General features: G+C 40.5%; 1 protein-coding gene across 6 annotated transcripts in view; it reads left to right on the forward strand.

Moving 5' to 3' along the window:
* Positions 1–10,146, forward strand: part of RTEL1 (regulator of telomere elongation helicase 1) — a 107,588-nt gene extending 97,442 nt beyond the window's left edge. For 2 of the 6 annotated variants that reach the window (XM_069072621.1, XM_069072620.1), the window contains exons 31-36: positions 204–320; positions 3,237–3,482; positions 4,089–4,277; positions 4,831–5,007; positions 8,072–8,175; positions 8,859–10,146. In XM_069072621.1, coding sequence (XP_068928722.1) covers positions 204–320; positions 3,237–3,482; positions 4,089–4,277; positions 4,831–5,007; positions 8,072–8,175; positions 8,859–8,939 — 914 coding nt within the window. In that variant the 3' untranslated portion in view covers positions 8,940–10,146. Of the gene's footprint in view, positions 1–203; positions 321–3,236; positions 3,483–4,088; positions 4,278–4,830; positions 5,008–8,071; positions 8,176–8,804 lie in introns of all 6 variants that reach the window. The other 4 variants (XM_069072619.1, XM_069072622.1, XM_069072623.1 and 1 more) reach the window with 4 other exon arrangements.
* Positions 10,147–10,548: the final 402 nt, after the last annotated feature.

Genomic DNA, 10,548 nt, shown 5'->3' on the forward strand with positions numbered 1-10,548 from the left:
GGAGCGGGTGGGCTCCATCATAGTTGTGTGTTCCCTTGCCCACCCTAATGTGTTTTATTTAGTGTGTTCAGTCCCCTGGCGGGCCCTGTTCAGTGTGATGTAAAAGGAGGAGAAGACGTGACTTTATATGATTGACTATGCTTTTCCTGATGAGCTATAGGTGGGACGTCCACAGTTGTTTTCACACATGGTTTTCTTTACAGAGAAGAAGCAGAATGAGATGAAAGTGACCTTCTCAGAGGGTGTGGCCCAACAGCTGAACTCAGACATTCATGTGAACCAGGGCAGAACCCACCTGGTATCTGAGATCACCACCCAAGGTACCCTGACTTTTATCTAGGCTTTTTCCCATGAACTCCATCCTTGGTTCAACAGAGAAATGAGGAAATAGACACAATAGTGACTAAACTCTTCAGAATGTTCAAAGCAAATCTTTCACTGTTTTACCTTTTTAAATTCTTAATAGGAAAGAGAATGGTGCCAGTAATGGATATTTAGAAAGAATGTATGCTATATCTTTAGCAAAAAGTTAAATCTATCTTTCTTATGACACTTTAGGCCTTAAAAGGCTATTTTCAGAGGCTGATTCATTTTTTTCTTTCATTACTATGAACATTTGGCAAATATGAACATTTCCTTATATGAATTATATGAACATAAACAGGATTGTTATTGTAGTTTTTTTTTTAAGTATATACTAAATTTATTTTATTCACCTTCTTCTCTGAGTCCCCTTTTGAACTTTATTCTGCTCTCCTGTATATTTTTAAGATGTTTCATTGATGTTATTTTTTTTTCTTTTTTTTATTGGTATCACTATTCCCACACACTTCCCCTTGTACCTCTCTCTCTAGTCTCCTCCCTAAAATAAAAGCTCCTCCCTGAAACAAGTTGAATAAAACAAGTCCATACGTATCTCAAAATATTTGTCTCATTTGACTTCTCTAGTCCATCACCTCTGCCAAAAGGTGGGAAAGTGTTATTCACTATCAGTCATCCAGAGTTGTATTTATTAGAGTTCTCTTGTCCTCCAGCTCCTCTCCTATCCCTTGAGAAAGCAACCAAAATCTCATAAATTATTCATGGAAAATCATGCAAAACATATTTTCCTATGAGCCATGTTTCTTTCTGCCTTTTTTTTTTTTTGATGGGGGGTATGATTGAAGTTAAGTGATTTTCCCAGGGTCAGACAGCTAGTAAGTGTCTGAGGCAAGATTTAAACTCTGTCCTCCTGACTCTGGCCTGGTGCTCTGTCCACTACACCACCTCGCTGCCCTAGGAGCCATGTCTGTGCCCCCCATCCCTCCCCAAAAAAAGTGCATTTCAGTCTGCATTCAGAGTTTATCAATTCACCCTCTGGAGATAGATAATATTTTTTCCATGAGTCCTTTACAATTTTCATAGATCACTGTATTAATCAAAGTTGCTAAGTCTTTTTAGAGTTAGTTGATCATTGTTACAATATTGCTATTACTTTGTACAGTGATCTTCTGGTTCTGCTCACTTCACTCAGCATCAGTTCATATTCTCTTCTAAGGTTTTTCTGAAACTATCCTAATTGTGTTTTTTATAGCACAATAGTATTCCATCACAATTATATACCAAAACTTGTTCAGCCATTCCCCAGTTGGACATCTCAGTTTTCATTTCTTTGCCACCACAAAAAGAGTTGCTGTAAATATTTTTGTGTGTAGAGGTCCTTTCCCTTTTTCTTTGATCTCTCTGGGATGCAGATCTAGTAGTTGTATTACTATGTCAATAGGTATGGAATTTTATAACCCTTTGAGGGTTAATTTAATTTTTTAATTTAATTTAATTTGTTCCAAATTATTCCCCAGAGTGACCAGTTCACAACTCCACCAACAGTGTATTAGTGTCTCTATTTTTCCACATCCCCTCCGGCATTTGTCATTTTCCTTTTCTATCATCTTAACCAATCTGATAGGTGTGAGGTGATACCTCAGAGTTGTTTTAATTTGCGTTTCTCTCATTGATTAGAATTCTGAAGTCTTTCACTGTTGTTTTCCTTGACAGTGTTGTAGTTATTGTGTAAATTGTTCTCCTGGTTCTGCTCATTTTACTCTGCTTTAGTTCATATAAACCCTTTCAAATTTCTCTGAATCTTTCCTTTTGTCATTTCGTTTAGTGCAATAATATTCCATTACATTTAAAACCATTCATCCATTCACTACTTTCTGGGTAACCACTTTATCTCCAGTTTTTTGCTACTACAAGAGGCTGTAAATATTTTTGGATGGGTCTTTACCCTCTTTCTGTGATCTCTCTGGAGTTTCAGTTTAGTGCTATTGTCACTGGGACAGAGGATATACATAGTTGAATGACTTATTGGGTCTAGTTCCAAGTTTGCTGAATCATTTCTAAAATTACTTCACAGCTTCCCCAACAATTTATGTATATAGTGTTCTTGTCCTGCAGCTCTTCCAACAATTGTCATTTTCTATTTTTGTCATCTTTGCCATTGATAGGGGTATAAGGTGGAACCTAAGAGTCATCTTAGGGATTAGGAGCATTTTTTTTCATATGATTGTTAAAAGCTTATGTTTCTTTTGAGAACTGCCTGTTCACATCCTTTGACTATTTATCTATTGGGTAATGTCTCATACACATATACATACATGCATACATACACACATATCATAGATGTAATTTATTGCAAAAATTTTCCCCAATTGTTTTCTTTCTAACTCTAATTGCAGTAACTTTTATAAAAACTTTTCAAGTTTATATAATCATAATTTTCTTTCCTATGATTTTCTTTATTCTCTGTTTGATCAAAAACTTTTTGCTTGTGATATGACCTTTGATATCTAGGTCATGTATCCATTTGGCACTTACTATATTGTAAGGTGTGATATGTTAGTCTAAACATAATTTCTGTCAAATTGTTTTGAAGATTTTTGTCAAATAGCAAGTCCTTACCCCAGTAGTAATAAGAATCCTTAGGTTTATAAAATAAAACACTATTCCACTATATTTGATTGCTTCTGGCTCTGTTTAAATTGGATTTTCTTTTTTTCAGACTGAGGTGGGTTTATTTATTTATTTATTTATTTTGAGATAGTTATTTGGTCAGAAAACTTGCTTGTGTGCTTGTGTGGGACCAGAACAGTACTTCATCTTTCCTGCTGCTTCCCCAGCCCACTCTGTGGGCCATAGCTGAGAAGTGATCTGTTTACAAAAACAGTCTTCTTAATGTTGCCTTTCTTCTCCATTAGGAGAAAATCACCCATGTGTCTTGAGCATCACAACTGAAAAGGAGCCAAAAGCCCCAGAGGAGAAGAAGGGACATGCTGCTATCACAGCCTATCTTGCAGATGTCAAGAAATCCCTTGGTCCAAGCTGTTACAGCCAGTTCTCTACAGCCCTCTCTGCTTATAAGAAAGATGACAACTATGAAGCAATGGTGTCTGTGATTGCTGCCCTCACCACTGAGAAACCTGAGGATTTGCCTCTTCTACAAAGCAAGTGTTGTGTGCCACCTTGACCTTGGAAACAACCTTAAAAACCCAGTCTGGACAGACACAGTAACCTGGCTCCATAGACTTCTTGGTCTTGGCCAGCTGTTTAGCTGCCTTTCTGCAAAGAGGCATGAGATCTAGTAAAGTTCTCTGCCAGTCCCTATGGCTGAACCCCTAAAATCAGTAGGATAGTTTCCAGGAGCTCCCAGAAATGAAGTGGAAAATCTTAAAGCAAAACTAGGGTGAGATTCCAGCTCCAGAGATCCCCAGTCCTCTGCCTTCTCATGGGCTATTGCTATTATATAGAGACCATGACTCCCTCCCAATGCCACACTTAGCAACAAACTCTGTTCTTATCCCATTCACAGAGTTTTTTCTTTGCCTCTCAAACTGGAGAGAAATGAGAAGTTCTCTGTTTTCAGAGGGCTCGAGACCATATAGAGGGGGACAAATCTGTCAGGATACAGCCAAGGCAACTCAGAGGCCAAGCTGCGAGTTCTAAATCTGGCCTTGGAGCAGCAGGTGACAGGATAATCCCAGGATGGAGAGGCGGGGAGGGGGGCAAAGGGACCAGTTCCACTTCTCATTCCTCATTCTTCTGTGTATCAGAGTTCTCCATGTTTGTTCGCCCTCATCATAAGAAGCAGTTTCTCCAGATGTGTATGGACTTGACAGGGACGTGCCCTAGAGAAGGGACACTGGTATCTCCCTGGAAGAAGCGCCCAGAAGCCTCCAGCCTTCGCCCCCAAGTAGAGGAAGAGACTGAAGTGCAGGCACTGATGGCAGGTTCCAAACCGGGTAGGACATGAGCTTCTTTCCCATTTCCATAAGTACCCCATAAAGCTGGGCTCTCTTGTCCTCTCTAATCACCATGATCCCAGGACATCCCACTACAGGCTCTGTTTTAGTATGATTATCTCACTTGCTTAAAAAAAAAAAAAAAACAGAACATTGCTTGGTTTCTGTGAGATGAGGAAGATACTTTACTTTGTCTACAGAAAGATGATTCAGTCAGGGACTCTGCCTCCTTCCCTCCTCTGTGACACACTTAGATCCTAAACATGAAGGTTGTCTGAGTCATTTTGGGATCTCTACACTTTTCCCCAAGATCATGTTTGCTCTAGTTTCTTCCTGATAACTACACCCAGTGTTCTAGACTCAAATGATGTATAGTATGGGAGTGGGAGGTGTGGGAGAAGCAAGGAAGGGAAGAATCTAGATAGTGCAATCAAGGAGGGAATGTTATGGAAACAAGTGCAGCAACTTAGGATATGCTATGACTTGAGTGCCTGAGAATCCAACAGGGTGGGCTGTAGCCTGCCTTTTGTAACCAAGGGTCTCTGTCCCACAGACTTCTCAGAGCCTGAGAAATCCAGCAAAGTTCAAAGCAAAATCTCTTCCTTTTGCTGCAAACTCAAAAAATCAGAATCTCCAGGAACTAAATCTCCTGAAGGTACCAGCCGCCTACCAATGAACTTGGAGCCTGACCCAATCCCTGCTCTCCCTTCTAATGTTGAATTGGAATGGGGTGAGTGACAAACCTGAACTTTTTGTTGCTTATGGTGATAGTTACGGGACCTGTAATTTCATTGGTATTGGGACTTTTCCAGATAAGGAAACTCCCTTTGCCAGTGGAGGGCAGTACTTTCTTAGATTTCAGCTTACTGTCTTGGAGGCTTACCTTGAGCACTGAGAAAGTGATTTCCCCAGGGTCACACATCTAGTATGTGTTAGAGGCCAGCCTTGAGCCCAGGTCTTGCTGACTCTCAGGCCAGCTCTGTTTCTTGGACCTTTTTCTCCAAGTTCCCATTTAGCTGAATTTTAGTGACTTTGAAATACGTGATCTGTATGCATTGCATTGAGTGAGAAGCATAGAAATTTACATCCTGAAACACTGGTAGGCTGGCCTGGAATGAATTGGGACCTTATCTCCAAGACCAAATGGGTCTGTCCTGACTTGGGAGGTCCCTAACTCCCACTTAGGTCCATGATAGTGAAGTCTAGTGAGAGTGACACCGGAACCCAGAGAAGGACAGATTCTGGGTGTGCAGAATTACATAATGATGTTTCCTTGAAGGAATCCAAGGAAGAAATCAGGATGTTTTCTTATGACTCCCAGCAAAGCAGTCTAAAGCTGCTGACTTGAGGCTGATCTGGTTGAAAAGGACCTGTCTCATTCCCTTGTTCTGTGTAAGACACTGAGCTAAGCCCTGTGGATACAAAGACTGAAAATAGTTTTTGCCATCACCTTCAGGCAGCCTGGGACAGAAGAAATGGGCCTGGATTAAAATTCCACCTCAGCTCTTAGCACCTGTGTGATCTTGGGCCAGTCATTTTACTTCTTTAATCCTCCTCAGTTGCCTAATATGTAAATTGAGGGCATTGGCTTAGATGGTCCCTGTGGTCCCTTCAAGTTCTAGATCTTTGGTCTTACATATAGAAGGTATAATATAGGAAGAATAGCATAATTTAGGGAATGATGGAGACAATGACACCATCTTATTTTCCCTGTGCTGAAAAGCTTTCATAAATTTAAGTTGTCAGAACTGGAAAGGAACCTTAGAAAACATCACCTCAACTCCCTCATCGTACAGGTGAGGACAGAGGCAGTCTTTGATGACAGAGCCAGGATTAGAATCCAGGTCTCCTGCCCCTTCTCTGACTTCTTTTCACTCCAGCCACCATGATAATGTTTGTGTTGCCCAGCTGCAAAAGGACAAAGGTATTTGTCTTGATCTAGTAGCAGCTTAAAAAGGTGTGTTTCAAGCTTTCAGAGGCATCCCTGGGCTGAACACAAACTTGAAGGATGGAATCAAGTTTGAGAAGCAGAAAAAAGGAAATAGAAATAAGATTATGGTTTTCAGGAGATTATTAGGGTTTGAATGCCTTGTACCATCCCAAGTCATCTCCATCCTTCAAGGCCCACATTCTACCTCCTTCACGACACCTTCTTGGTGACTGCAGCCAGTGCAGGGCTCCCCTCTTTCAGACCATTCATAGCACTTTCTGCCAGTACCCCACATTTTGTCACTTTCTTGTATTTAATTTGGCTCATATTAAACAACTACTTTGTACTGAGCCTTGGGCTTCTTTCATACTAAAATGGAACAGGCACAGTTTTAACCTCCAAAGAGTTCCCATGCTAATGTGAAGGTTTGGAGAAGTGGGATAAATAGAAACAAGAAGTACATATGGGAAATGTGAAAAGGGAGAGAGGACTGTTTTCTGGGAGCATGAGGGAGGCAGGAGCTGAGGAAGGGATGGATTTTATCAGGAGGAGAAGTGTGTGATGAGGAATGTCCATTTCAAGCATGGAAGGATCCTGTGAGCTCCCAAAGAGGTAGGAGATGGGTAATATGAACAGAGGGCATTCAGGAACTTCCTTGCTATGTGTTAGTCTGCTCCCCAGCAGATCTCCCAGACACGCTCAGCTCTGTGAGTAGCAAACATGTGAATTACATTAAGAGCAAGCGAAACTATTAGAGTTGAAAGATGCTGGGGGAAAATTAGTACTAGTTGACTTCAGAGTATAAACAATTCACAATGATCCAACTTATGTTTCTTTCATTTTGTGGAAAGTACTCTGATAATAGTGTTTCTAGAAGGAGATGAAGGTTTTTATTATTAGAGATAGATTAGAGAAGATTAGGATTTTACTTCACAGTTAAGTCAGATGCCTGCCACCATTTTAGTTCTATAAAAGTGAATAATGGTTTATTTTTTGGAGCTAAAAATGAAACTCCAATCAATTGGTAATCAGTTTAATTATGAATTCTGTGAACATTCTGAACCATTGTCAACTGTTCACATTAGAACCTATACATTTATGTATGTATATAACATATAGCATGTGTGTACGTATATTATTTTTCTACTTCTAAAAAAAAGGATCAGTGTTACAACAATATGTATCCATATACCATTAAATGAGAAATGAAAGTAAAATATAGTGTGCCTTTCAGTGCAAAAAGGAAGAAAGGTCCATTAAATCCATATTATAGGTAGCCTTGAATGCCAAAGTAAAGAGTTTATTTTTTGTTTTGTTTGTTTCAGCTGTATCCAACTCTTCACAACCCCATTTGGAGTTTTCTTGGCAAAGATACTGGAGTGGTTTGCCATTTCCTTCTCCAGTTCATTTTATAGATGAGAAAACTGAGGCAAATAGGGTTAAGTGACTTGCCCAGGGTCACACAGCTATTAAATGTCTGAGGCTAGATTTGAATTCAGGAAGATCAGTCTTCCTGACTCCAGGCCTGGCACTGTATCCACAGTACCATCCAGCTGCCCAAAGAGTTTATATTTTACTCAGTAAGCTGTTTTGTGTTGCTTTCTAATTGCCCCATGCCTATGAATTTAGACAGAAGAGGCCAGGGTCATTCTTATTTCTCCTCCAACAGAAGCTCAGTATAGGGTGGGGCACTTGGAAATGGAACTGGCACTGTGGTTCGTGCTTAGAACTGCAGTAAGTCCCGTATAGGGCTTCATGGAGCTCCCCTAGGAGCTCTCCTAATGTCCCCCTGAGATGGCCACAGCTCTGGATGTCAGGCACAAATTTTTGTCCATGTCTCCTCTCCACCCCCACCCTCTTTCAGAAGGTTTCCATTGTCCTGGTTGCAGTGCCGAGGATGTGGTGCCCTTTCAGTGCCATGCTTGTGACTTTCATTCCTGTAAGGCATGCTGGAAATTGCATTTCAAGGTTGGCTTAACTTCTTGTCTTTGTTCTTCCCATTCCTGTGTCTATAAAGTTACTCTGCAGGGGACACAGTTCTGGCCCTCCTCTCAGGTCCATTATGGCAACCACCCCATGGCCCTCATTCCCCTGTGGGGGAGCTGTTATCCTGTAGCTCTCTCCCAGATGTGGACCTGCAGGCCTTTATCAATCTGTATGCATTTTAAAGAATGAATTCCTGTTGCCTCTAGCATTGTAGACTCACTTGGTGAGGGCCAGGTCTCCATCAAACAGCTGAATCTCTAACTATAGCCAGTATAGGACAGGCAGAGGTTTTCTTTCCCTTCCCCCAGCCCTTCATTCATATTTCAAGCTGAATACTATGCTCTGTCTCTTTCCAGGTTTGCTCCTTGTTATATAATATGCTGTTTCCACCTTCTAGCCAGAAGCCTTGTAGAAACAGGGTTTCATAATCAATCACTAGATAACCATTGTATTTGGAAGACCACCACTAGCCAGGGGTTTTCAGTAGCTAAAGGCAAAAGATACAGATAGAACAAAGACTAAGGAAGGAATCCCTGGGATACTCAGGGAGGTGGAGCCAATATTTGATTGTTTCTTAACCCAGATGTTTGTTCATTCCTCCCTTCTGGCAGGTGGGCTATAATGGATCCTCTTAAACTGCCTAATTTTTCCTGTTGCCTCTCCAGACCACTAAGAAATGTCCAGAGTGTGGAGCCATTGCCAAGAAGAGATATCTCACCCAAGTCTTCTTCTGGAAGAAAACGTAGTGATGAACTCAAATTTGCATCCTCTCTTGCCTATGGTTGAGTCTCATACACAGGGTTAAATTTGAGATATTCTTGATCAAGTTTATCCCTTGAAGATCCTACTGCCTAAGAAAGAAGTTTTGGCAAGTCTAGCCCCATAATCCTGGCGAAGTTCCCAGAGGCAGGAGCTGACCGTTGCCCCTTTTGCCTTGTTTTGGGAACGTGGCCAGACTGTCCTATTCACCTTATTGCATCTAATGTACATCCTAGCCCTTGGACCAATAGATTTTCAGGCATTTTCATTACTGAGAAATGCCCAGGGAGCATCTTAGCATCTCAGTCACAACACACACACAGATCTTCCATTGTCCCTGATTGTAAATATGAATTACCTAGTTCTTGGTACCCGGGTTCTATTAATATCCTACCTGCCTTTTCTTCTCATATTTCCTTATAACCTTTTGTGTTTGGTTCTAGAACAGATAATACATTCATGGAAAAATGGAATTTCCAGTGTCTCTAGCCAATGGTGGGAGTCATTCCCTAGCTAAATCTTCCTAGGACAGTCTTCTTAGGATCCCATGATCTTTATGGGAGAGCTACACACTGTCCCCATCTTTCAAACCACGTGGAATGGGACCTTTACGCTCTGTAGCAGCATTGTTATATATCCTGAGGTCCTGTATATCCCAGTTTCCAGTGGGGATCAGCATACTTTGGTATTCATGGTTGAGGGGAGAGGAGAGAGGGAATCTAAGGAATGAGTAAAGAACATTTGTTTTTATGCTTTTTTTTTAAAGTTTTTTATTTATTGTATAATTCCCAGATATTTTGTAGCTATTTTGAATATAGTTTCCTTTTCTGTTACTTTCTCCTGGATTTTGTAATTGCTAGATGTTTCTGATGGTTATTTGGAATTACTTTTTATTCTGCTACCTGACTGAAGCTGTTATCTCTGTATCTTTGATGATTCTCTTGGATTTTCCAAGTAAACTGTCATAAATGAAAATAGAGATAATTTTGCCTGCATGAGGAAAATTTTGTATATTGTCAGGAAGGATACCTTTTTTGCTCATACTCAGACAATTTGTCAGAGGTATTATGTCTGTCTCTATCAATTTTCCTCACCGAGTCTCATTTCCTAACTTTTCTGTCACTGTATCTGTCAGTGCTATATTGTACAATAATCAGTGAAAAAAAGGAAGAAAACTTGCTATCTACCCTGAAATGGTAGCCTGTGTTTCCATAAATTAAGAATTTATTTAAAAATCAGGTGGAAAAACAAGTCTTCTATAAACAAAACGTGTTGACTGGTGAGCCCAGGAACATATTAATTTCAGGGGAAGAGGTGCTAGAGGTTAATTCCCAACAGTCAGCTGTGAAATTAAGCCTTTCTCTGCTTCTTTCAAGAAGTTTCACAGCTATTCTGTGGGCAGGCATCTGATTTGTTTTTCTAACACAGCAGGCAATCCTGAAATAAATGGATAATTGTCTGGGATATATGCTTCCAGGAAAGCAGAGCTATTACTGAGGAATAGTCAAATGCCTTCTTAAGGGGCCAAAGAAAAGATTAGTCATAGGGCCTCAGAGACCGATTTGCAAATGAGGAAATGGCCAGAGGGGTTGTGAT

This window comes from Petaurus breviceps, unplaced genomic scaffold (assembly GCF_028583685.1).
Source record: "Petaurus breviceps papuanus isolate PSGF00001 unplaced genomic scaffold, PetGlider_PUasm1.0 90847, whole genome shotgun sequence".
Lineage (NCBI taxonomy): Eukaryota > Metazoa > Chordata > Mammalia > Diprotodontia > Petauridae > Petaurus > Petaurus breviceps.